This window comes from Bipolaris oryzae, assembly GCF_000523455.1.
Source record: "Bipolaris oryzae ATCC 44560 unplaced genomic scaffold scaffold_238, whole genome shotgun sequence".
NCBI classification, from domain to species: domain Eukaryota; kingdom Fungi; phylum Ascomycota; class Dothideomycetes; order Pleosporales; family Pleosporaceae; genus Bipolaris; species Bipolaris oryzae.
Window position 1 is genome coordinate 11 of NW_006911514.1, and position 25,409 is coordinate 25,419.

The 25,409-nt window shown below is 50.5% G+C and overlaps 10 protein-coding genes across 10 annotated transcripts; 4 read left to right on the forward strand and 6 right to left on the reverse strand.

Annotated features, from left to right (window-relative positions):
• Positions 1-259: 259 nt before the first annotated feature.
• COCMIDRAFT_108514 (uncharacterized protein) lies at positions 260-2,011 on the reverse strand (the record flags this gene model as incomplete). The annotated part of the gene is made up of 2 exons (XM_007694737.1): positions 260-1,363; positions 1,412-2,011. 2 exons carry the CDS (start codon positions 2,009-2,011, stop codon positions 260-262), a joined length of 1,704 nt encoding a protein of 567 aa, XP_007692927.1.
• Positions 2,012-2,418: 407 nt separating this feature from the next.
• COCMIDRAFT_30530 (uncharacterized protein) lies at positions 2,419-3,140 on the forward strand (the record flags this gene model as incomplete). The annotated part of the gene is made up of 3 exons (XM_007694738.1): positions 2,419-2,626; positions 2,680-2,930; positions 2,979-3,140. The coding sequence occupies 3 exons, from the start codon at positions 2,419-2,421 to the stop codon at positions 3,138-3,140; spliced, it is 621 nt and encodes a 206-aa protein (XP_007692928.1).
• Positions 3,141-5,279: 2,139 nt separating this feature from the next.
• COCMIDRAFT_108540 (uncharacterized protein) lies at positions 5,280-6,814 on the reverse strand (the record flags this gene model as incomplete). Its single annotated transcript, XM_007694739.1, has 2 exons — positions 5,280-6,462; positions 6,513-6,814. 2 exons carry the CDS (start codon positions 6,812-6,814, stop codon positions 5,280-5,282), a joined length of 1,485 nt encoding a protein of 494 aa, XP_007692929.1.
• Positions 6,815-7,889: 1,075 nt separating this feature from the next.
• COCMIDRAFT_108527 (uncharacterized protein) lies at positions 7,890-8,066 on the reverse strand (the record flags this gene model as incomplete). Its single annotated transcript, XM_007694740.1, has 1 exon — positions 7,890-8,066. A coding segment is annotated over one exon (177 nt), but the record flags the coding sequence as incomplete, so codon positions are not given.
• Positions 8,067-8,361: 295 nt separating this feature from the next.
• COCMIDRAFT_108513 (uncharacterized protein) lies at positions 8,362-10,307 on the reverse strand (the record flags this gene model as incomplete). Its single annotated transcript, XM_007694741.1, has 2 exons — positions 8,362-9,705; positions 9,837-10,307. The coding sequence occupies 2 exons, from the start codon at positions 10,305-10,307 to the stop codon at positions 8,362-8,364; spliced, it is 1,815 nt and encodes a 604-aa protein (XP_007692931.1).
• A 590-nt stretch (positions 10,308-10,897) lies between these two features.
• On the forward strand, positions 10,898-12,690 carry COCMIDRAFT_9596 (uncharacterized protein; the record flags this gene model as incomplete). Its single annotated transcript, XM_007694742.1, has 8 exons — positions 10,898-11,169; positions 11,219-11,430; positions 11,475-11,541; positions 11,591-11,699; positions 11,752-11,835; positions 11,885-11,965; positions 12,017-12,085; positions 12,133-12,690. The coding sequence occupies 8 exons, from the start codon at positions 10,898-10,900 to the stop codon at positions 12,688-12,690; spliced, it is 1,452 nt and encodes a 483-aa protein (XP_007692932.1).
• A 418-nt stretch (positions 12,691-13,108) lies between these two features.
• Positions 13,109-14,587, forward strand: COCMIDRAFT_9597 (uncharacterized protein; the record flags this gene model as incomplete). The annotated part of the gene is made up of 1 exon (XM_007694743.1): positions 13,109-14,587. One exon carries the CDS (start codon positions 13,109-13,111, stop codon positions 14,585-14,587), a length of 1,479 nt encoding a protein of 492 aa, XP_007692933.1.
• A 1,109-nt stretch (positions 14,588-15,696) lies between these two features.
• Positions 15,697-20,895, reverse strand: COCMIDRAFT_9598 (glycoside hydrolase family 1 protein; the record flags this gene model as incomplete). Its single annotated transcript, XM_007694744.1, has 7 exons — positions 15,697-15,896; positions 15,963-16,452; positions 16,501-16,913; positions 16,965-17,062; positions 17,119-18,148; positions 19,058-20,795; positions 20,872-20,895. The coding sequence occupies 7 exons, from the start codon at positions 20,893-20,895 to the stop codon at positions 15,697-15,699; spliced, it is 3,993 nt and encodes a 1,330-aa protein (XP_007692934.1).
• Positions 20,896-21,885: 990 nt separating this feature from the next.
• Positions 21,886-23,104, reverse strand: COCMIDRAFT_108517 (uncharacterized protein; the record flags this gene model as incomplete). The annotated part of the gene is made up of 3 exons (XM_007694745.1): positions 21,886-22,064; positions 22,113-22,874; positions 23,014-23,104. 3 exons carry the CDS (start codon positions 23,102-23,104, stop codon positions 21,886-21,888), a joined length of 1,032 nt encoding a protein of 343 aa, XP_007692935.1.
• Positions 23,105-23,614: 510 nt separating this feature from the next.
• COCMIDRAFT_108510 (uncharacterized protein) lies at positions 23,615-24,775 on the forward strand (the record flags this gene model as incomplete). The annotated part of the gene is made up of 1 exon (XM_007694746.1): positions 23,615-24,775. The coding sequence occupies one exon, from the start codon at positions 23,615-23,617 to the stop codon at positions 24,773-24,775; it is 1,161 nt and encodes a 386-aa protein (XP_007692936.1).
• Positions 24,776-25,409: the final 634 nt, after the last annotated feature.

The following is a 25,409-nucleotide window of genomic DNA, read 5'->3' on the forward strand; positions in this document are numbered from 1 at the left end:
GGTCTTTAGAGCTTGGCGTTGTTGAGACATTACGCGTTGTTATTACGAAGGTGAGGTACTAGGATTTCGTGGGGCGCACACTGGGGTGGGGCGCACACTGGTGATACACGTTACTCATTATTTCAAACTCTGAGTGTGTAATCAAGGAAACGCCAACGCTATGCAAATCCACGGGCCACGAAAAATACAGGCCAATTTCAGAAGTACCCAAGAAGCCAGTCGACATCTAGTATCGATCCAGTTCCATATATGGTCCAACCTATGCCTTGGGCTTCTTGCGTACCAATCCCGCCGTCAAGGTATTCACCCCATTGGCAGCAATTGCATCAGTTGGCGGGTCTGAGTCAGTCTTTGCTTTCTTGCGGACTGTGCCAGCCCCTAATTCCTGCACTGGCCCCACCGCCTGTTGCGCTATATTCGTTGCCTCTGCTGACCCATTGGGCTTTCTCTTCTTCCGCACACCCATGACTATAGTCGGCGCCACACCGCTCGCCGCACCTGAAGACGTGTCTGTAGACGTAAGCTCTTTTCTGCCTGTGACCACAAAGCCCCAGTCCTCTACGCCACCCAACACGCCAATTTCCTCCTTCCATTTTTTTGTACTTCGTGCTGCTGCTGCACGATTCGCAAACGTCTGTTGCAGTAGCACTTCGTGTGCACGGTCGTAATTCTTCAGCGAAAAACATATGGTTCCACGTGATGAAGCAGGCCATTTCCAATAAGGACTGGTTTCAGAAGGTATTTTACCAGATTTGGACGTGTTCGAAGAAGTTGACAGGTGTGACGACCTCGATTTGATCTTGGGTAGAACGAGAGGTATAGGTCCGTATTTCAGTTTGGCCTCTTTCTTCCGCTGGCTCATCTTTGGACGTTTAGGGGTGCGACTACTTTTCTGAGGTTTATTCTGTGAGAGTGGTTGAGACAAGGACTGTTGCGAAAGCTCGTCCTCGTCTTCTTCGGGTATTGAAGGCTTCGGTGGCGTGATCACAACCCAGATAAAACCTACTATCCGGCCCGAGGAACACTCTTGTCTGAATGCCATAAACTCCCAGAATTGATCAAGTGTCTTGACACTCTTCCATTGTCCGTTGCTTCTCGAGGGTGTGCCTCCCTCAGCCACCATGGCATCTGTACCCCGGTCTGGAAGTTCTTCGTCTAGTTCGTCAAGAAACCTAGCTTTTGGGTCGTCTGGGAAATGAGGAACGAGGCAGCGCGGCGGAGCAGCAGGATGAGGAGCTATTTGTAGGAGGGGATGGGCAGCAGCCCACCGCCGAGGTGTGTTTGGCGCAGGACTTGGTGGGGTATATCGCAAAGTGTCGTACGTTTCGAAGCCCGGGATCACTAGGTAGCCCCTCGCCGTAGACTCTGCCTGTGATGACGAAGTGGTTGTCTCGGTAGGCTCGCCCTCGACTAGGCGTTGGGGGAAGGGTTTCCGGTCCCCTTCAGCCTTGTATTCCCAGATGATCGGATCCAGGACTTTGCACCACCACTTGACCAAGCCCCTGTCGTCCAGCACATGCTTTTTCTTGTTCTCAATGCTGGCAGGGAACAGATATTGGTCCTGTGCTCTTGCGAACAGAGATATAACCAGTTTCTTGCCTTCCCGTTGCCTTTCTCTTGCAAGCCAAGACACAAAGGTGCGACATATAACTTTCAAGGGTGACGAGGATTGCGATCGCGGTAACTGTAGCTCGGAGAGGTAACCCGTAGAATCGGCTTTGGACACGAAGATGGTGGTGAGGTTTCTCGTAGTGTAGATCAAGATTTCAATGGCAAGCACAAGAACTTCTTCAGGCAACTCTGAGGCTATGGCGTCCTTGGGGGTAATGGAGGCGGCCAAGGTATGCGATTCGCAGTATGTCTTTTCGGACTTGCCATGGGGAGGCGCGGAGAAGAGGGCGGAGGACTTGGAGGGCGGAGTTGAGTAGTGATAGAAGGTGATGGGAACGTCCTTTGGCAATTGCTCAGCCAGCAGCTCTTTCAAGGAGCCGGAGGCACCCGAACTCGCCATACTGGCCCAACAGAAGCATGACCAGGGGAGAACGTCGCGTATCGGGGGCAGAAGATGGGGGAGCGGATGCGCGACCCGAACTAGTACGATTGCGGCAAGGCGCCGTGAGTGCCGCAACTTTTCGATGATGCGAACTTCACCTCCGCCAGCACCAGCGCCTGGACTGGCCGCCCCAATCGGACCCCTCTGCCTTACCCGCCTACACAAACGCCCCAATGGCTTCCAAACGGCCTCTCCATTCACTCGTCTCGACCGCCTCGTCGTCACTACGTTCAGCGCGTCCATCACAAGCCTCCATCGTGCGGACCTCCGCATGCGCATTTTCAACCACCACACCCGCCAAGGCCGCGCCCGAAAACGATACTGAGATTGCACAACGGCCACGATGGAAACAGACACCCCAAAGAATGGTGGCTCCCTTTAGGTTACGGCCTCAGGCAAAAGGTGGAATTTTTAAGGTCAACGAGGATCCCAAACGATTAGATGATGCCTATGTGCGCATGTTAGGCCCTGGCGGCGACAAAGTGTTGGGAGAGGAGGTCAAATGGTTAGCAGTGACACATAAGAGCTTCGACCACGGAAAGAGGGGTTTCAACGACCGGCTGGCATATCTGGGTATGTGTGCATGGGAAACGGCTGGGCAGGCAGGAAACTAATACGGACGCCAGGACGGAGGATTGTCGAACTACAAACATCGCAAGCGCTCATAAACTCACCACAAGAAGACCAATGGTCAAGAGACTCGAATGGCGTGCCCATGAACGACGAATTTGGCCGCAAACCATACCTCCACCCCGCCTTGAACGGACTGCAAGGCTTGACCAACGAGGCAGAGAGTTTAGTGCTAAACAAGTCACGGCTAGCACCAATAGCAGAGAAATATGGTTTGGATAAGGTTACTCGGTGGAAGCCCAAGAGGGTATGTAATATGTTTGATCGAGCAGATCCAATGGCTAATACATAACAGGCGGATAACCTGCAAGGTTCCGGTCTTGAATCCGTTCTCATGACTTCATTATATGCCATTGTTGGGGCTGTGGCACTTGAGAAAGGCGGCGAAGCAGCCAACAAGGTCGTACAAGACAAGATTCTTACACCGCTCGGCTTTAGCTTTTCGCCTGATTCATGACCTTGACAAGATTATAATTGAAAATCTGTACCATATTGTAAACAACTACATGACGCGATGCAGTCATGATTTCAGGGACACTGTGACTTGTTCTGCTCATCTCTTATTTTATCGTCTTGGTAGCAACATCCCCTTCCTGGCTACACGATGTGGGAGAGTTATCATAGTGCAACGGACGTTTTGTTTTCAAAAATGTCGGATCTAATACTAACCAATCATCACATATAGTATTTGTTCAAATACTCGCAACATAGCGTCAAAATTGGTGAACATACGAAGTCATACAACTACCAGAATTGTTACGCCGTCTCAACAATGGAAAAGAGAACGATTAAATTGTCGTTCACTTGTCCAATATGAAGTCCAAATTGACAAGAGGCTCTTAATAATTCGCCGACAAACTGGGTCCCACCATCATTCTTACTCCTACTTGCGACACGCTACACTGGAGAGTCTAGGTGTTAAAGATCTTTACACCAGTGTGTTGCAACCTATGCAGGCAAAGGAAGAGCTGATTGGATCAGATTAGACTGATAAGTGGCTAGGAGTAGTGAAGACGTATTGACTGACGTAGTTCCACTTCTTACCCATGGTGTGCTCAACCCTACTTCGACCCCTACCACACTTCTGGGTAGACAGCACCCACTCATCAGCCTGCTCCATTCAACATTCTACATATATTTAATTGACCCCTTACTTTCAATCTAGTAAACCCTTTTTCGTCACTTGACACCAACTCGATACTCCCTGCCCAACGACACTTATCTACAATGCACTACATACCCCTCATAACGGCGCTCCTCACAATTCTCCTCCTAGACCCAGCCTCAGCCGAAATAAGAATCCACCGCACCCGCTGCAAGAAGCGTATAGGACGATATGCATGTCTATAAAATCGCAATAGCCAAAAACCCTTTCTAACTCCATGTTGCAGTATTCAAACTGCTACACTAACGACCAAAAAGGGTGTGCACTCTTGTGCCCAGTTCAGGTAAGGTGCGGATTGTATGGTTTTTCTGTCAATGGCAGAAACTAAAAATGAGGGTTAGTGTCCTGGTTCGAAATATTATGTCGCGTTTGCGGCTGGACCGATAGCGTGTCATTGTTGGTGTGGTATTACGTATTGAACGTGATTGCGGATTGGAGAGAGAAAGATTTAAAATGTAGTGAGAGGAAGGACGGCGTCAAGATTTGGATTTAAGATACATTTATAAGAACATTGTAAGGCCTGAAATGTGTATAACCCCCCTCACCTACCTACAGCGGTTCTGGACCACCATGGCGTCGTGTTACCGCAAGTTCTATCCCAAGACCATTGACAAATCCGTTTCTCTGTAGACGCATTAACAACTGGAATGCCGAATAACTTCTTCGCATATATCCATTGCTACGCCAAACATCTCTCAACTACACCCTAGATCCCCAGATCCTCCATCCTCCCCCTTCCTTAGTAAAACACCCTGCAATCCACAGCCCCCAAATCTACCCGAAACAGCAACCCACCCCTCCTCCCCACACCCTCCCCTATCTCCCTCACGAAAAAGCAAAAAAATATAAGCACCGTAATCAACACATTGCCCCAAGAGGCAAGCTTCCCTCCACACCCTCTGTCCAACCTTACCGGGGGCGGGCGGGCCCATATACCCAAAACCGGTCAACGCGCGCACCCCAACTGCGGCAAAGGAAAAAAAGAAAATATGATACAAGTACCGTAATCCACGGCTTTGGTTGCGAAATTGCCTAATGCGGGTGGCACTTAGGGTACGGGTAACATGGTTGGTTCGGAAGTGTTGTGCGATAAAGTATTGGGGGGGTCTGTGCGGCGTAGGGCGAGTCGGGCGGTTAGGGCGAGTGGAGAGTGCAGGAATCGATGGGGGTATGGGGGAGAGATACCGGATTGGGAAGGAAGGAAGGAAGGAAGGGGAGTGTTGGGATTGGAGGCGAGGAAAATGTAAAAGAGTAAATGTTGTGTGGATTGGAAAGGTTCAAGTGGTATATGTAGCTATGTAGTGAGAAGAAGAAGATGGGAGAAATAAAAAGTTGGTGTCAGATGATGGAATCTGTGTGACACAGGGTATAAACAATGAAAGTTATGAAAAAAAACACTCTCTCTACGAGTTATCGGACTGTTTCGAAATTTTAAAACGTAGTCCCTGGCTTATTCTTTCGCCAGAACATGGCTTTCGCTGCGTTCACGCTCTTGGGCGGGGGATCGAACTTCGGTGCCGCCTCCTCTATTTCCATTTGCTCGAGCTTCCGCTGCGAATTTCGCTGCAACTCCCTCTTCAGTTTGCGCTCGTCCTTCTTGCGCATCCAAGTGACCCAGATACAGTAGCTCGCAGCGAGGATACCGAGACCGCCGATGACGCCGCCAATGACTGCGCCGATGAGACCTTGTCGCTGCCATTCGGATTGCTGGGGGCGCTGGTATGCGACGGGGACGGATTTGGGGCAAAAGGTTACGGGCATGACTATGTTGTTTTTCTGGATAGCTTCGGCGAGGTAGAAGTAGTTGGATTCGTAGTCGGCCATGAGGTAGACTTGGCCGAGGAAGGCGGTGCCGAGGTAGAAGGGGGTGTTTGCGTCTTCGTCGCGGTCTTGGATTGGGGTGATGTTTGATGCGTTCATGAGGACTTCGGGGGGTAGGGTGACGGTGAAGCCGTCCTCGAGGACGATCGTAAGTGTGCCGTTGAAGCTGTCTTTGAGCCTCAGCGAGTTGTCATCCCAGCTGTTGTCTTTTTGAGCGTTGAGGTGCTTGATGAAGTTTTGTGTGATCTGGTAAGGTAGAGAGAATGGGAACTGCTCCGTTGTAATCTGGGCTTCAAAGTCCTCGGGGCGCGACTTCATGTCGGTGAAAACAGTATTGTCAAAAAGCGATGTATTTGAGTTGTTGGTTGTTCCAGTGATGATGACATCCTTGACGCGGACACTCATTGGGTTGGCGTTGGCCACGTTCATTGCGTACTTGTGCGGCTCGCCTGTGAAGCGCCCAGAGTCGTATCCTCCAAAAACGTTGCTGCCATTGACTACACCTCCAGCGCGATCAAATCCGTGACCAATGTAGAGAGAGTATGTTGATCCTGCAATCATATCCTGCACCACCAGGTCCCGCAGTAACGTTGACGAAGCGCCGACGCCGACTCTCCCTGGAGTTATTGATCCTGACTCTGCAACCTCGACGATCGAGTTGGGTACAAGTGTTTGTGTTGCGCCGTCCGTTTCAAAGTAGTGTGTGTACAATCGAAGGGTCTCTTTACCAAAGAATCCCGAGAGTTTGTCCTGGGATTTGTCTAGTGTCTGGAAGTTCTCCTGCTCCTCAAACCTATATCATATGTCAATCGATGTAAGGGCCAAAAAGAGGAAGCAACATACGTTGTCGAATCTCGAAAGTTGAAGAAGCCGCCTGTACTTGTATCGCAGTTTTTGAGTGTTGTATTGTCTTTGCAGTAGCCGCTCGATGCAAAGGAGGTATGGTTTTGCTGTAATGATGGCCAAAGGCTGTTGTTCTGTGCCGGTGTTCCGAGCCCGATGAATGATCCATACTGGAAGACTGGAGAGTCATGAACGGCTCGCTTGTGTATATCGACATATATCGGCTTCTTAGTGCAATTTGATGCAACTGTTGACTGAGCCAACAGCACAGTTGCAGAGAGATAGAGAAGGAAGGACGCCATGACGAGTAGTAAGAGGTGCTCAAGTCCAGTGAGCTGCAAGTCAAGGAAGAACAAAGTACGATGCGCTTATAGCACCGACCCACGATAAGAATCACGGAACGTCTCAAGCTAGAGTCTTGGATGTACTGCAGGAGATACAGCGTCTTTGTACTTCATGTCCCAATCAATCTGTACCTCGACGCACTAAGACGGGCCTGTGGGCATTTGGCCAGTCGGATGCGGGGTCAGCTATTCTTGCATGCGGTAATATCCACCATCCGGCTCTGATTGCGCATAGCTGCATTCTTGTGCTGTGCCCGGAACCGCACGGATCTCAACCGCTACAGTGAGCGCCTGCTGATGCTATTGTGGACATACTACGACCTTGGGAGGAGTGGTGCCAGCGCTTCGGACAGGGAGATACATTAGGAACAATGATGATCCCCTCCGATGCCCAAGGATTGTAATACAGAGACGTCGATGATTGGGCTCGTCTTGTAGGCTTCATAGACTAAAGATAGCAGGCGTCTACAAGATGTAATCGATTGGACACGACGTTCTCACCAGCAACGCAAGCGCCCGAGCGCACGGGCCTCGGTGCAGATGTGGATCGATGGCTATCTATTCTTAACCTCGCGCCTACATGGGTCTTGAATACCAGAACCACAAGGTTTGCGTATGCGCCGAGCAAATCTGTAGGTAAAAGGCACTCGAGCTACTACATTCCCGAGATGATCATTTCCCCCTGTTATTCCCGATCCGTGCACCCTTGCACGGCACTGTACTTCCTTGCTTGCCAGGCTGGTCGCTCTCAGTTGCCATTGTATATGTATGCATGTTGCCTGCCTTGATACCCGGATGACTCTCATCACGTATTGTACGCGTGGTTTCATCTGAGGGGCCTTGGCTGATTGGTGACTCTCTCACTAAATCTGACTGTTACATTTTTCGTGCCACAAGCACTTCACAATTGATGCCTAAGCGCTTACGCGATTTGCGCAAGTAAGGGCGAACGCGTCATGGCCTCTTATCTAGTCTTATGTACAGAGCGACTTGTTGCCATTATTTCTTAACTCGTGAGGTACAATTTAATTATTTACTTTGGTATAATGCGCGGAAAGCCTGTATAGATAATACACTGAAGACAGGAAGTGTGTACTGGCCTGAATATGAACTCTGATAAATCGCGTTTTAATGACGTGAGCATAACAGCCACCGTACCCGATAAAACGCCTGATGTGGTTTGATTGACAAACACGTGCATACCATATCTTCAGGCTTTCCCGATACGAAATTCTTGTCGCAATATGCACCGTATTTCTACTTCCGAACCTCCAATCTAGCCACGATGCATCGGGAGGCTATGTCATGGTATGATGTGTAGCAATACGAGCGGCAAGATACAGAAGCGCCCAACACCATACTCCGTTTCCCGCTGTACTGAAATGATGACGAAAAACAGCCCAGAGGTAGCCGATAAGACTGTGCGCCAGACATGCCCGATAACTTGTTGAAGATAAAGCAGACCAAAAAGAGTTACTGAAATGTGTGAAAGAGACTAGACGCACTCACGAATTGATGAGTACCCATCGCTTTTCTTTCTCGGTGGGGCCTACCCGTGCAGCAACAACACTCAGAGTATTGGAGATGGCGTCTTTTGGCAGCTTCGGGAACGCTTTTTTCAAAGACTCAATCATACCAAGCTTGGTGAGATCTTTGCCTTCAATCTCCGCCTTGAAGGCGGAAAGTTGCTCGGCGGGCACCATTCGTTTGGCCTTGGCAGGCTTACCTGACGTACTTGATGAAGTGTTCTGAGGACCATTTAGGGTGTTGAACAAGCCGTTCATAGTGCGCTGCGTGAGCGGTGCCTTTGGTGGATTCATAGCGCCATTACTAGCCGTTTCTTTGTTTGCGGTGGTGGGGGCGGGGGTTGCAGTTGCCGGATCCGTCGCCCAGTATGCAGTAGAAAAGGGATCAATCGACCGCATTTGCGGATCTAGTAAGAACTCCATCTTGAATTCCTTGAAGTCTGTACAGATGGCGTCGGATCCGTCGTTCAGTCGAGATACGCTCTCTGCATCCTCCCAACATAAGCCAGTGCTAACAGGTACCAGGTCGCCACTAATGAGTCCGCGTTTGAGTTGTGGATCCTCTTCATCATCAAGGAAGCCATCCATATCGTCATCTGCCTCATCTTCGTTGTCGTCTTCACCGTCAGAGTCCAAATCTTCGCCTTCCTCGGGCTCATCCCACTCGGCTTCAGAATCGTAGTCATAATCAGTATCCTTTCGGACTCTTGAGAGAGGATTGCGTGCAAGACGGGAAGCCTCAGTGTGTGTATATGGCCTAGTATATGTTCCATAATAGGGCGGGCGTACGTCCGTGCAGAAATGGATATACTTCATTGGTATCTCTTTCAGCATCTCCAATGGATGCCGTGATGCTGCACTCTTCGTAGAAGTGATATCAATAGGGTAGTCAGATGAGTTATTGACGCAATCCACAATTTCTGCAATCGTAGCTGTCCTATTGCCTCGAACATTTCGCTTTGGGAAGAGTGACACCAAAGTCTCCCGCGCTATTGGTTCCGAATACGAATCTTTCTGTGCAACGATATTCTCTAGTCGGTTTCGAGCGGCTTCTAATCGTTCTGGACTGTTCAGAAGGGCATTCGTCGGCGCAAGAATCGTGTGTGCAGGTATGTTAAACGGCAAGAAGTAGCGTTCGTAGTCTGATTTCGCATCCTTGACAATAGCCTTCTGTGGAGAGGGCGGTATTGAGTTAGTACTTGCTCCAGATCTGTCTGGTAATGATACGGAGGTTGTGGGATTCTGGGATGAAGCTACTGCAGCCTGTCCCGGGCTTGTCCCTGCCTTTGGCTTCACAAAGAAAGCGTTCAGCTTCATCTGTGACTGTTATCGAGTTAGCGTTGCTTAGTTTAGTAAATGCAGCACCGGGAGACAACTCGGTGCTGCAGTCGGAGAAGGGTGTTGCGGAACATGGCAACAGCATCCATCTCTGTTTTCAGTGGGTATAGACTCACCCGTGCCTTCTTTGCCTTTTCCTCCTCAAGGCGTTGCTGTTCCTCTTCTTTTATACGCTTCTTTTCATCACGCTCCTCATGCTTCTTCCGTTTCTCCTCTGCCTTGAGTTTCTCTTCAGCTTCCTTTTGTGCCTTCTTTTCTTCGCGCGCCTTCGCCTTCGCCTCCTTTTCAAGGCGTTGTGCCTCTTTCTCTTGAGTAGTCAGCCTCCTCCTTTTGGCTGCTTGCTGTGTGCTGCTCGATGTGGCGACATCTGTGTTGGAAAGACTATGACCGTCGGCAGACTTGCTGTTGGGTCCGGTCGAACTCGGTGCGCTACTCTTTAGAGGCGATGGTGTTTGAACTGAGAGTACTGAAAGAGGTGTTGAGGCTTGCGAATTGGTTGTGGACTTGGCTGGTGTGATGGGAGGTTCGACTTCATCTTCGAGCGGACGCTTCTGGGGAACCGGTGCGACGGGGGTGGGGTCCTCCATTTTTGGTGATGAGTGCTGTGATTTCGAATTGGGATTCTTTATGAATTGTATCCCTCTGAACGAATTGTGGCCCAAAATGGATTAGGTGGGATGCGTTGTAGTTGAGAGCGGGATGGCGATTGCGGGCGTTGAGGTGACGCGAAGGTGGAGGGCGCGACGCGACACGCGTGGAAGGCGCGGCTAAGGCCCAGGGTGCTGATTAGTCGATTGCCGCACTCTTCAGGGCGAATAGTGCCTAGATTCCTATTTGGGAATAGTCAGTATATGCTTGAAACTCAAACACCAACATCTCACTTTCTCAGATCCCATTGAAATTTTTTAAAACCGAGTTTGTGGCACAGGACAAGTATAGAGATTTGTATTGGCGCATTGAAACGATTAGGGGTAGCTCTCATCTTTCGTGAAGGTAGCTGCAGGCGTCGTGTCTTCGTGTCGCATGGTAGCGCACCGTCGTTCTTTCCATATGAGCACTTACCCTAAGACTCCGATTAATTTGAATCATGCCGCATTTCATTTTCTCTTCACTGATCTTCTAGAGATTGGCATTCATCTCTATTCTAACCTCCTGTGTCTTGTTGATGGCCCTAGCTATGGACGAAGACGACTTTGAGGACCTGCTCTTTGGAGACCCGGGCACGCCAATGTGTCCAAGCGACATGCTGCTCGATGAATCTAACGACGATATTCTCTTTTCTAATCGACATGCACAGTTCCACGATTGGGAGTCAGCAGATACCATCAGTTCGCCTACTGTTCCTGGTGTGCTATCTGGGGAGCACACACCCACGAACAGTGAAACCAATGTTTACGAACAGCATGGCCGCCATACCGCTGAACCTACTCAGAGACCCGTTCGTGACAGGTCTTTGCGTCATATTAGTCTTGGTGAATTGCAGCTGACTCACCTATAGGTACTGGGTGATCGCTCGTATTGAAGCCATGCTAGAAAGAATCGTTGACAATCTTTTGGAACAACATAAGTCGCTTACCATAACCCTAAAATCCCGTGCAAACTTTTCTCGTCGAAACGCTCCCAGTAATGAAGGAGATGGATCAATTCCCAAGCCCAAAGAGCGCGATATCAACTTCCCAGGCGCCAATGCTCAAGAAGCCTGGAAATTCAGTTAGTGTCCTTCTGTTTTTCAGAGTGAGAACTAACATTCGCAGCCGTGCTGTTACGCATCCTGGAGCTCATTCATGGTAGTCTCCTTGACAATACCATGATGACCAAGCGGTGCTTGATGCAGTCTCATCTATAGAAAATAGAATCTAACAAAAAATAGGGATATCTATTATCGACACCCCGATCTATTCGTCAAGCAGTCCGTTGTAGATCGATACGTAGATGATCTTGCATGCACGTTTGGCATTACTAGATCACAACTCAATGTGGTGCGCAACGTCCGGAGAGGGCAATTTGACATGACTAATGCTTGTACACCAGACTGCTGCTGCCAAAGGCTTAGTGGCTGGAAACTTCAAACTAGAGCAAGCCAACAACCTGTTTCATAGAATGAGCAGTAGTGAGGTGGGATCGAGCATGTTAGTTGCGTTACAGAAGTCTAATCCCATACCAGGGCCTGCTCATTCCTGTCGTTCGTGACAATGATAGTTGGGATTTAACAGAGACCCAATGGGTCCTCATAATTGAAAAGGAGGTACGATCAGTTCTCTTACATACTCCGAGCTGAGGTACTGATGAAACGCAGGCGACATTTCGATCGTTGATTGGATCAGCGCAATGGAGTATGTTGGGCTTACACGGTGTGGTCGTAACTGTGAGTCAATAGCACACGTTGTCAATAAGTGCTAATAATTAAAATAGGCCAAAGGATATCCTGATGTCGCTTCTAGGCAGTTCCTGCGCCAACTTGGGAACACTGCACCCCACATTCCCATGTTCGTTTTGGTTGATCTTGACCCCGATGGTATCGCCATTCTGTCGACGTACAAATATGGTTCTTACCGCCTTATGCACGAAGACGTTGCACTCATGAATACGCCCGCACTGAGTCTGCCCAATATCCAGTGGCTGGGAGTAAAGAGAGACAACATGAGTCTAAGTCTGGTAGGCGAGGACGGGGCAGAAAGGAAGATGATACATCAACCACAAGGCCTAATGAGGCTCACAATGCGCGATCGTACCAAAGCAATACGAACGCTGGAGTGGGATCTGTGCGGAGAAGATGGACTTGAGCGAGGCTGGAGACAGGAGCTACAATGGATGCTCATGCTCAATATCAAGGCTGAGATGCAAGTCCTCGACGAGCTACCTGGCGGATTGGTGTCATGGCTGAGCGATCAGCTTGGGCATGCAAATAATTTACTGGTGACTGCTACAAAGACAGGCAGTGATTGTTCAGACGACGGCATGCTCTTCTAGAGGCACTGCAAGAGCTTGTGCTTCAACTGTTAATCGTACACGGGCGTGTGGAGGCTACATGCCCTACCTGATTTCTTGCAGAGGACATGTGCAATACTTATCCTATTCGCTGGACGCATCATTGATGTGTTCGGCACAAAACATCAAAATTACAAAGGCGCCAATCAGTCCCCGCATTACTCTAGTCTCGTCTGCGAACCAGAACCTACTGCAAGTAGCGCCGATGGAGTAAGCGTTTGTTATGAGGAGTGATTGTCCAATAGGATGTGAGCCGTGCCGACTACCCTGCCAAGACTGGCGGTCCATGTCGGCCAACGCATCATCCTTCTCAATCACTGCAGGCCACGTTCAACAACTCGGACGGCACGCAAAGCGGGCCTACAATGCATTGACCTGCAGTTTAGAAACAAAGCCCACCATGTCCGGATCCGCCGCCCTTCCAAACGACCCCCGCATTTCCTTTCAGGCGCCATCGCTGTCGCAAGGCTCCGCCAGCCACTCCAGCTGCGAGCAACATGGCTCAGCTACCACGGAGTCGAATGCAACCCCGCAGCCATTGACGTCTATAACGACCACTAAGCAGTCGGTGCCTCTGAGTGTCTTCTCGACACTCTTGGGGAACAACTCCACGTCCACACTCAGTGCCCAACCCATCTTGTCGGACGAGGCTGTCCCGGCCATCCTCATCCACGCTCAACCCCCGGACACTCAAGAAGGCCCTTCTGACCTTACTGCGAGCTTATCGTCAGTCCCCAGTGCGACTACCACGCTGACCAACACGTTGCCACCGACTCAGTCTGCCGCCCTTCGCGCCCTCAATGCCCCCGCCTTCCACTCGTCTCCTTCCAAGAGCAAGTCTGCAAAATCGACATCTAGTCGAACAACTGTCACCAGTCAGCCTGTCGTGGTACGCACGTACTCGGGTTCACGGCATACTTCTCGCGCTGGGTCAGGGTTCAACACCCCGCGCTCTTTTGCAATGAATGGGAATAGCCACACTTCGGCCCTGTCAGCTGGTCTGGCAGGCAGAAGCGAGCAGTTGCCCTCTGCCGATGACTTTTCCTTCTCGGCAATCCTACGTGCCGTCGACCCTGAAATCAGAGATGCGATTGATGCTATTGCTGAGATCTGTGCCAGGAGCAGAATGAGTCTGGCAGATGAGTACGACTCACATCTTCCCCCACAAGGTGAGATCACTGGGACAGGACCAGGGTGGGCTGCTAGTACCGGAGCGCTTGTAGGGCGTGGTCGGTTAAACCGAATCAGTCAAGGATGGACTGCTGCAGATAATACACTGATGGCTGTGCCTGAAGCTAGTAGCTCTAGCGAAAGATTGGCACAAGAGGGCAAGGCGGAGAGCAACAAGAAACGAAGCCAGTCAGCATATGGCAGCTTGAAGAGTGTCATCAGTGGTGGCAGTGGTAAGAGAAAAGCCATTGATGGTGATACCTTTCGTGAACAAGAGGCCAGCAGCTCGAAGCAAGACGAAGTGCAGAACCGGGGACCTCCTTGGGCAGTTCACACTTCAACCTCGTCTTCCCATCCAGCCATTACCCTCGCTGCACCTACCGCCTCGAAGCATCTCTCCCTCGACACATCATCTACTATGCAGGACAAGATCGGTTTCCTCATGCACACATCAGACATTCGGGCTCAAAACGAGGCCCTGCAGAGGCCTTCTTCACGCCAACGCAGACAAACAACACGTAGCCTGCCGTCTCCACGAGCCCGTGCAGGTACATTGGGCTCCTTGAAAGCATGGCTGCCATGGCCCCGCCCTTCGGACCTCAACTACGATACCCAGCAAGAACTAGCAAGAGCCGAGGACCGACTTCGAAGAATGTTAATGTCGCCACAAAATCATGGCAAAGGTAAAGCCATTGTCAGCGTTATTTGATATTGTCAAGCGTCTGGGTGGCCTGTTATCTAATCAAGTAACGCGTTTTTTTGTTTAAACACAACCAGTAAAGATACCCAGATGAGAGGTACACAAGAAGAGAGGTGAACCAAGTTGTACATACTGTGGACTCTTTTTGGATACGTTGGAAAGGGAGGTTACCTGTTATAACGAGCGACACAAATATCAAGACAGAGAAGAGACGAGACTTATACGCGACTCCCTGGAGGAGCACAGACTTTATGACTTATGGCCCCCACCTGTTTTTAACGAATATCACGACTGATGAACCTATATCGAGCGAGGTTTCGAAACCCCTCTATGACACTTTTTCCTTTGTTTTGTGGTTTGCTATAGCTATGTTTTGTCAAGTAAAGAATATAAAGAATGTCTACTGTACCTTTTTGAATCTAGATGCTCTGATTATGTGCTTTTTTGTCGCGAGTGGGAATATGAATAATGCTTGGAGCTCTGATACGTAGAAAGAAAGAGAGAGAGAGTATCCTACGGACAGACATCCTTGGTTAGTCGCACTATGCTCCGTGAACAAAACACCAGACGTAAAGCAAAAGCAGAAGAGCGAGTGAGTAGAGATCAAATGCCATTCTCTCCCCAAGAAAAATGAGAAAAAAAAAACACCCCGTCCTTTAGTAACGAAAATAAAGATAACACACCCCAATCACCCCAGCATGACGCGAGTCCGCAAAAAAAAAAAAAAAACCAAGGACATAAACAATGCATGCTAATCATGCAATTCCTGGTCCCACCCCTCCTCCTCCTTTCTGAATAAATACAGAACAAGGAACACAAGTCAGATGCAAAAAAAAAGAGAGAGAAAAAAAAAGAGGTGAATAAGCCATTTGCCATTCTCTGACGCCAAAATAATGCAAGAGAGCTCTTACTTCCCTCTCCCTCTATTCCCAGAAAGAGAGCCACCAGACAGAACAGAGAAGAGAAAGAAAGTCGCCTAAGTCATATATTCCCCCCCGCATCCCGAATCATCCCATTCATCAGCATCATCGTAACCAAACTCCCCCCTCCCCTTCCTTGCTGACCTCTATACATTCACGCATGTAGAACGGCCATATCAACCATCTCACCCTGAGAATCTACCGTTCATAGCCAGAATGATCCGTCGGTATTGGCGAGGCAGACGCAGGTTTCCAAATCTTGACGCGCATGTCGTCGCCAGCCGAGGCGAAGGTAGTCGGGTCTTTGGGGTGCCAGGCTACGCTGTTGACGCAGCCGGGGTGGGCATCGAGGGCTTCGATGAGGAGACCGTTAGAGCGCCAGATGTATATCCTCGAGTCTAGACATACGATGTTATTAGCAAGTTTATTCATTAGGTCGGAAATTTAGGATCGGCAGAACTTACCCTCGCTGCCGCTAACGACAAAGTTTTCATCGGCACCGCCAAAGGCAGATCTGATGATGAACTGTTTCTGGACGTGCGCCTCGAAACGCTGGATGACGTCGCCAGTGTCGATTTCCATGAGTTTGATTTGATCGGGACTCATGCTGACGAGCATGTGGCGCGAGTCCTGGCTGATCATCACACTGGTTAGTTTGACATCGTCGAGTTGAAACTCGGCGATCTTCTCGTAGCTGACAAAGTCAAACACTGCTATTGAGCTTTCGGTGATGATGACGAGGCGCTCGCCGTTTGGCGATACTGCAATGTCGTTTGCGCGGAGCCTTGCGCCGCCGTCGCAAAAGTTGTGCTTGAGGTCCCCGTTGAGATCCCAGATTCCACAGCCCATGCGGTCGTCTTGCGATCCGATGATTACGCGTGTGCCGGATGGGTCCCATGCTGCTGTTGTGCATGGATAGGTAAAGTCACTAATGCATTGTATGCATGCACCCGACTATGCAGGTTAATTTATGTCAAATACAGGGGTGCATGAATGTCGTACCTTGACGTCCCATATCCTCGCAGAATTCTCTGGTTGAGAGCAGCATGTCACAATCTTGGTATCATCAGGACTCCACGCAAGATGAGTAACACCTGAATCTCGGTGTTCGTCTAATTGGTGTAGCACCCTATATGTGCTCGTTTCGTAGATGATGATTGTGCAATCCTTGCTCGTCGACGCCAGCTTGGTGCCATCATTCGAGTACTGCAAAAACCACACCTCGTCCTTGTGATGTCTCAGATCAAGTACAGCCTTTGTAGGAAAATCGTCTCTCTCGCAATTGTGATTTAGGTAGAGCGAGGGTGACGCGGCCGTGTTGTGGTACAAGCAATTAGCAATCCAGCTGTCTTTTACCTCGTCTAATAATACGGCTAACCGGTGTTCTGGAATCATAACACTGGGCGAAATCGACCCTGTAAAGCGTTAGTGGACAGCCTTGGCATTGGTATGCAATCACCACTTACTCGACAGATCTGAAAGGAGATGCATTCGCGACTCGCCGCGAGCACCATCCCACTGAGCCTGATGTCTCAAATCTTCAGCAGATTGGCACATCATAAAACTAGCAGCTGTCAGCACAAATGCAAATGCGGAAACAGGGCAGGATGGAAGACTGACGCTGAAAGAGCGTGTAACCTGCCCACATCTTGATGAAGTGGCGTCAACTCTTGTCGGAGTACTTGAAGCGCTTTTGAAAGATCTCTTCGCTCCAGCAATTCCAGATATTTTTGCTGCTTCAGCCAAAACAGCATAACTTCCCGATTGGCACCCTCAGCGAGCGTCAGACCCGCAGATTGCCGCGAGCCCGATTTTGACCTTGACTTTCCCCACGGCTTTCCATACGAAGCATCCAAACCAACGCCGCCTCCGTTATCATTTGCATTCGAGCCAAATAATAACTCTTCTGCCTCTTCCCAATCACCGTTCAAAACCGAGCTCCGGAATGCTGCAACCGTGGGGCCCTCGAGCTGAAAACCACTCTCTTTACACAATGCGCTTGCTGCATTGTGATATCCCAAGTCGGTCAGACTTTGTATGAGTATCCGCGTTACTTCTTCCCTGTCGTGACCGAAAAAGGTCGCCGGAACCGATGCTCCTCCGTTCGCTACCGGGCCTCCATTCGTGTAGGAGCCATTGCTCTCAGTCCGGTTGTGGGAGCCACCATTCGCATGCTTGCCCAGCGGCGACCTGGGTGCCGAGGATTGTGACGAACCGTTTGTAAAGTTTCGCGAGGGCGATTGTGATGTCTTTGAGTCGTCGTTATCAAGGCGCATGGTCCCGTCGAGTCTGCGCCTGCGCTTCGAGGTGTGGCGGGTTAGCCTGCCTCGGTCGGTGCGCGAAAGAGGGTCTTGGTCGCCGTGGTCGTTGTGGTCGTCGCTGTCGGAGAAGCTGTACCTGCGCTTTCCGGCTGGAGTTCGTTGGGACGGAAGGATGTTGGTGGTGGGACCGGGGAGAGTGGAGGGGGCAGAGATGACTGGGGAAGTAGAAGAAGCGGGGGATGGCGGAGTGGATGGGCGGTCGGCGGCGATTGGGGAGGGAAAGTCTGGGGAGGTTTCGTCTGCCAGGACGAAGACTGGGCTTGGTTTACCCGCAGATGGCGCGGAGATGGATTCGTGGCAGCCTGTTGCCAGAAGGGGGGCTTTGTAATCTGTGGCTATGTAGAGGTCATGAATAGAAGGCTCCAGAGCATGGACGGGCAGTGTGCGCAGTGTGTAGACTGGCGTGGGTATGCGACAGAAGAGGGGGGGCAAGAGAGAACGATCGGGGTTGTGGAGAGAGCTGAGAGGGATAAAGCAGCAGGCGATGTCACGAGCCAAGAGAGATGGATGATGCTGCCGCCAGGGCCTGACTGTTGTTCGCCGATACCAGGCTGAATGAAGCTGTCCCAGGGGTTGACACGTCGATATACGGTCGTGAAGAGGATCGTGGCCGTGGTGTGGAATTGTTTTGGTGTTTGGAGAAGCAGGTGGCTGACGTTACGCAGCTGCTGGCTACCTGGGGGTGCAGCGAGCGGTTGCGTCAAGCGTCATGCGCCAAGTGGCAGTCACGACGTGTAAACGGAATGGTCCGACAGAAATTAAGGGCCAAACAGTAAGCAGCCAGAGTGTCTGGCAATCAAGTGTATGGATTCAAGTGGAAAAGTACGCGGGCAACTAACAAGATGCAAGGGCCCTGGACGATATGGGGTGGGTTACTTAGTAGCAGGTGGTCCCTGATGAGCGCCGATAAGAACGCAGGCTAGCACCCGCGCCGTCGAGTATCTTTTAGTACACGACCTCACGCCCAACACCACGTCACATGAGGAGGCCTCATTCGCCGGGACCCACCGAACAAACCATCACATGCCATGAACCACTAGACCGCTCAATCCAAACTAGTTTTACCCTTTGCTCTGGAAGAAGAATTGCATTTACATTCTCAATTCCGTACTACTACTGGCTGTAGTTATAGCATACTATCCTATTCTAGTTCTACCCCCTAACCCCTCACATCCTCATCGTCGCATTCCCCTCTGCCGCTCCATGCTCTTTAAACCAATTCAAAAACTGGAACATACTCGCCTTGGGATACCGCTCCAAACTCTCATAATCCACATACTGCAGCCCAAACCTAACCGAGGTACCCAGCAGCCACTCAAAGTTATCATATATCGACCATCCCCACGCGCCCGTCACATTGACACCATCGACATGGATCGAGAGCAAGATGTTATCTAGGTACTGCTGATAGTAGTCCGCGCGCTTGAGATCCCAAAGTGCGGCGTTGATGTTGCTCCACTGCGCTTCGAATGGCTCTGCGAAGCCGAATTCGCTGACGACGATGTCAGGGATGGAGGGGAAGAGGACTTGAGTAATGTGCTTGAGGTAGCGGCGTACTCCTGCAGGTGCAGAGTAGAACCATGACATGGCTGGGTCAGCTGCGGGTCCAATGGGGAAGCCATTGGGAGCTATGCTTGCGGAGCCAGCGCAGTCAGGGAACGAAGGGTGAGAGCGGTTGCTAGTGCAGGCCTCGAGGCCGCCGTTGACTTCAAAGGCTACAAACGACGAGTAAGGGTCAATGGCGTAGAAGTCACATGAGCCCTTGATCAAGTCTTTTTCTTCTTGTGTAAACTCGGGCAAGAGGTCACCAAGGGTGTCTTTGAGGGATTGCGGGTAGTCGCCGTCAGTCCAGCAACCTCCAAACCATCCAATGCTAAAGTCAAAGTTGCGTTGCCGGGCAACTTCGTCTTCGGGCTTTGTGCTGTTAGCCTCGTAGTAGTTGCCGCTGTTCTTGAACGTGATGCGGCCACGGCCCTTGAATTCCTCGTGGTACCATTTTGCGACTTTGGCGTGGGCAAGCAGCGTGTAGTGGCCGCACAAGAAGCGGGCTTTGATGCCAGGCCAGACTCCGTTAGGCGCCGGATAGTACTCGCCAGCTGGGTAAGATGCATATTGCCAGTTGCAGTACTGGGGCTCGTTGATGGTGAACCACTCGTCGACAAACGCATCGTAGCGAGTGATGACAAACTTGGCGTAGTTGAAAAAGTCATCTACAACGCGGCGGTCCGTCCATCCGCCGTACTCGTTGAAGATTGCGAGTGGAGTATCCCAGTGGAAGAGCGTCACCGAAGGGTGAATTTCATTGGCATGCATAGTCGCAATCACATCATCGTAATGTGCAACTGCTTCCTCGTTGACAGGCCCATTGCCAAAGGGAAAGAATCTTGGCCACGAGAAACTGGGACTAAATGCCTTGATACCCAACTTTGCAAGTCGAGCAAAATCCTGCTTGTACAGATAGTAATGCTGAGCAACAACATCACCAGTCGTATTGTCCGCCACAAAGTTGGGCACGCGATGTGAGAGTAGGTCCCAGATGCTGGGCCCTTTGCCCTCATCCTTAGCAGCTCCTTCAATCTGATATGCCGAAGAACTCAATCCCCAGACAAAGTTCTTGGGTAACTTCAGACCCTCAGTTTCGGGGTACCCAGTACCGACCAGGGCATGGTAGTAACGCGGGTCTGGCTGTGGATATACGGATGGCTCGAGAGTCGGTTCAACAGTCGTTGTAACCGTACCCGTGACAACAGGCCCTACTTGATCCCAGAGCGCCGCAAGTGCATTGTGCGAGTAGTCGGTTCGGGTAAAAGGAGTAGGTTGTGCAGAAGCATTGTAGCTAGAAGTGCTATATCCAGTCGGCTGAGCAAACGAAAGCGAAGAAGACCCATTGGCAGCAGCACCAGCAATTGGCCGAGCCAAAAGCAGCAACCCAGCAAGAGGCGCCAACCGGTCCATCTTGTAAGAGAAAACCTTAAACTGCAAGATGAAAAAAAGGGCGCTCAGAAACAAACGGCAGACGGGATGGAGGCCCAGTACTTGTACTCCAAAGTACCTCGAATACCCCCCAACTCCTCATGTAAGTAACCAGCATTCCGAAGCCCCGCGCCGAATCCTCATTCCTTCCGGCATTTTCTCCTCGTCGATTTCTGCACGTAACCCCGGTACGCTGGTGGCTCGGCATACATGGAAACCCCCCTCAGAAACGTCGCTCAAGAAAACATGTTGTTAGTACCTTGCAAAGGTAGGCGTGTGCCGTCAAGCCAACAAGACCAGCGCCATTGCCCAATGAGACACGCAGCCAAGGTTCGCTTCCAAGCCTTGTGCCGCGGAATACAAGAGGTCGCGGTGGGCGTGTTGGAGTAGCAATGCACGGGAGAAGGGCTTAGTAGACGTCATGTTCGAAAACAGGAGGTTGGCGGAAGAACCGGGGTGAGGTTCCGTTGCCCGCAGCGGGAAACAGGCATTGCGGAGAGCTTGCGGCGACTACTATTGGTGGATACTACTACGAAGCCAAAAGCTTTCTCCACAAGTTTCTTGTGCAGAAAAGCGCTTGCGAGCAAGCAGCAGCAGAACTTTCGATTTGAAAAATGACGGTCCAAGACAATGCCGTGCAAAAACTTGTGGGGTCCTAAGCACGGCATGCTGAGCAGGTATCATTTTGCACGTCTAGCCGGTCCGCGCCCCCGAAATAATGTTCGGAGTTGTCGGTGAGTTTGCTAAATGCACGACAAGAGTACAAGCAGTTGCCTAGACGGGATACATAGCACCTCTGATTAGTGTCATTCGGATACCGCAAGGATGAAAGGCAAATAGGCAAATATAGGTCAAACATAACCTAGATCCGCCGAGGTAATTAGGTTGTCTGGTCTTACGCAACTTGCAGTAACACCGGATATTCTATTCGAGTAACTAAGTCCGATTTTCTAAAGTTTGAATCCAATTTTGGCGCATCTGGTCGATGGCTCGATATGGTCGTAAAATGCCACAAAGATGGTGCAAGACTTGTTGGGTATATGTCTAGCATCTCGGTAACAGGCAGTCATTAGCAGTCATTAAGCGGAAGACCTTAAGCCTTGCGCTGCTTCTTTGCAGGCGGTTCTTGGGCGGATTTCCGTCCCTTTCCTACAAGGGCACGAATGTCAACAGGCTCGTCGTCATCGTCGTCGTCATCGTCATCATCGTCGCTGTCCATGGCATCAATGTCGGATAGCTCCTCATCATCCTCTTCCTCTTCAAAAGTAGCCTCTGCGATTTGTTAGCACCCGAATCGTTAAGTGCGAGCATGCAACGTACTGTAGTATCTGATGGCATTGGGCCAGATGTCTTCAGCGATAATAGTAGCGACCTCGTCACCACCGGGGAAAACCTCAATCTCTTGGTAATCGAGTGGGTCTTCATCGTCTTCATCCTCGTCGTCGTCGATCTTCTCTCCTCGTCTGACCTTCTCGAACCTCTCCCTCTCTTCCTTTGCAGCTTGTGCTGACTCTTGCGCGCTAACCCATCGGTAGCCGGAAACGAAAGAGAAGAGACCGAAAAAGCTGATCGAAGCATCCGTGGCGGTCTCGATCATCTGAGCAAGCTTCTTGTACTCAGCCGACTTGACCTCCTCTTTCCTTGCTGCTCCGTTGGTAGTATCGGCTGCCAGCCTGGCTCTCAACTGACCAAGCTTGTATGCAGCGTCAGTCAGACCGTCGGTAAGGTCCTTACCCTTCTTCCAGTTGATCTTGACGGGCTCGGACACCAGACCCTGCCAGTCCCTGGTCTTACGGAACCAAAACTTCTTCTCCAGAACCTTGTCCTCGAAGTATTCGTTTTCCGTGAAGCCAAGCCTGAGCAAGAAGCTGCGTGGTGAGCCATTGGGGTCATCCAGCTCGAAGCGCGAAACTTCAACCGTAGACAGGCACTCTGCGATGAGCTTGGAGTCGGTAGGTTGGACGAAGCTGTCAATCTCGGGAGGCGCTTGCTCGAAAACTAGGGCCCAGAAGTGAGGGATCTTCTCCACAAGTTCGGCGCGCTTCTTGAACAGCGGGGTCTGGATTGCCTCAGCTTTGCGAACTACATGTATGTTAGTATTGCACCCGTCGCATCAGCAGAAGCAGAAGGAATGGAGTATCGCAAAGAGCGCTACTCCGGGAGGAGTTGATCTATGCAACTATACGATCCTGCTCTCCACGTAAGAGGGAGTGCGACTTACTGATTTCTTCCTCAGCATCCTCAAACTCGTGCTCAAGAGCCGCAAGCTCTTCGAAGCGAGCAGAAACTTCTTCGTGTGTATGGTCCTCCATTTCGATATGTTTTAAAAGATACTAGATTCAGTATCGCAGGTGCGAAATATTGAATGTGAGTTGTCGTTGAGGTCGGATCGTTGAACCTTGGAGCATTTCTCACAAAATTTCGCAAATTGTTGCAGGGATCTGGAGCTACTTGAATGGGCTCCACTTAAAGCGGAGCCATTCCGCCCCGCGTTTTTTGCGCATACTTACGCCATACCTTTTGCTTGGCAAGCTCTCCGGGTAAAGGCATTGTGAAGGTTGAGGCATGTATTTCCTTATGGTAATACTAGATGTGCAGATGTGAGTGAGAGCTCAAATATCAACTTTACCATGGGTTGAGTGCAGAGCCAAGAGTGATAGCCATAGTTATTGACGTATGACTCCTACTTGTCTATATGATATCTTGTTTCGCCTGTGGTAGTATACTTTCCACACATTCACTACAAACATAATCTATCACGCATTCTATACAGCAAAGTTCAACCCAACTTAAAGCCTTACCTTTCCTGTTGCCTTCTCGCTATGGGAGGCCTAGCATTTGCAAATACTTCAACGGAGTCTGGACAACCAATTATTGTCCCCCGACTATCTCGAGAACAGTACAACGAGCTTTCTGCACGCTATCAGCGCGCCCTACAGACAATCTTCGAGAAAGTTGTCATTCCACGCGAGGCACCGGGCAAAGTAGACCATGGAGATATCGATTATTTAGTCGACGGACTCCGACCTCCATACACAGAGAGCAATATTTGGGACGTTATACGCAATCTCTTCAATGCTGAAGCACACATACTGCGTGGCGGATCAGCTTCATACGCGGTACCGGACCCCACGACAATAGGACTATACGTCCAAGTAGATGTCGAGCTATGTGTGGGATATGGAACTTCTAACAGTGCCGAACTCTTTGAATGGACGCGTTTCTTAAAGAGCGACTCTGATTTGCTGCAAATCATTGGGGTATCACATCGGCCCTTGGGCCTCGTGTGCAACGACCAAGGCTTGCACGTGCGAGTACAAGAGATAGAGCCTTACAACAAGAAAAAGGCGTTGCTATTCATGACACGATCTCCGGAAGAGGCTCTAGAGTTCTACGGTCTTGACGTTGCCAAGTATCACACTGGCTTCACGGACGAGGAGGATCTCTTTGACTGGTCATGTAGTGGGAGGTTCTTCGCCCGTGAGATTTTTCAGAGTCGTACTGAGAAACACAATGATCGAGCACGCCAAATGAAGAGGCCCATGTACCGGCGGTTTGTTGAAGAGTACATTCCCTCGCATCCTGACAAGGGCGCTTGCGAGGCTTGGACACGGGATGAGGTGCTTCGCGAAGCCATCCGTGTCTTCGGAAAGCAAGCGGAGTATGATGCCATGATGGAAGAGCACAATCTCAAGACGGCAGAAGAAGAGCTCTGGAAAGAGGTCAAGGAAGCGGTGCCTGTACAGAGCAACTCTCTAGCCCTCATCCTCCGAGGCTTGAGACGCTGGGTCGCTTTTGAAAACGGACATCCCCTCATCACGAAAGAGCCAAATCTCGCGGAACCTCTAGTCTGGTCCAAGTTTGTGTCACCCGACGCCAGAGATGTCGTGCTAGCATGGGTGAAAGACAACTATGAGCGAGTCAAATCCCTGGAGAAGGCGCGTACAAGTGCATCCAAGGAAGCCGCAAAGAATATCCAGTAGTGGATAGCGCCTCTGTAGGCGAGGAGGATGGTAGTGTCCGCTCGGGTCCGTATAATCAATCGCAGTCGCGCACGTTTCTCGCTGCAAGTCTGCGAATTTTACCGCCCTGGTTTTCGTGACGTAAAGGCATATCTGCTAAGCCGATGCTTCCCACGCGATGCGGGCCTGGTCGATAGAGTGGTGGTCCGACGTGGTTCGGAATGCAAATTTTCAATTTCGAAGGGGTAATGGAAAGCAGTTTTGAAGGGGTAATGGAGTCGGTTTCGAAGGGGTAATGCACGCGCCTAACTGTGGGTCGCAGGCGTGGAGTGGGTTTGGTGGTCGGTCCGACCAGCAAGGCATGGGGCCTGGATCACAAATAATTTTTGCCTTTTTGGAAAACCATGTCGTCGACGAGCATGGCCTGCGCTAAGATAACCTGCCTATCGCGCCAAGACATGGCCATGTAATGTTTGCTATCTCGTTCAATCAGGTGCGGTACCGGATCCTGCCGAAATTTTATACCATCGTGTCGCGCCAATTGAATTTTGATCATCAGACACAGGCCATTGTGTTATCGCTTCCCCATATTACACGCTTCGTGACATATCCGTAGTGTTCCTATCTGCGTCGTCAGTGTACTACTAGGAGAAGG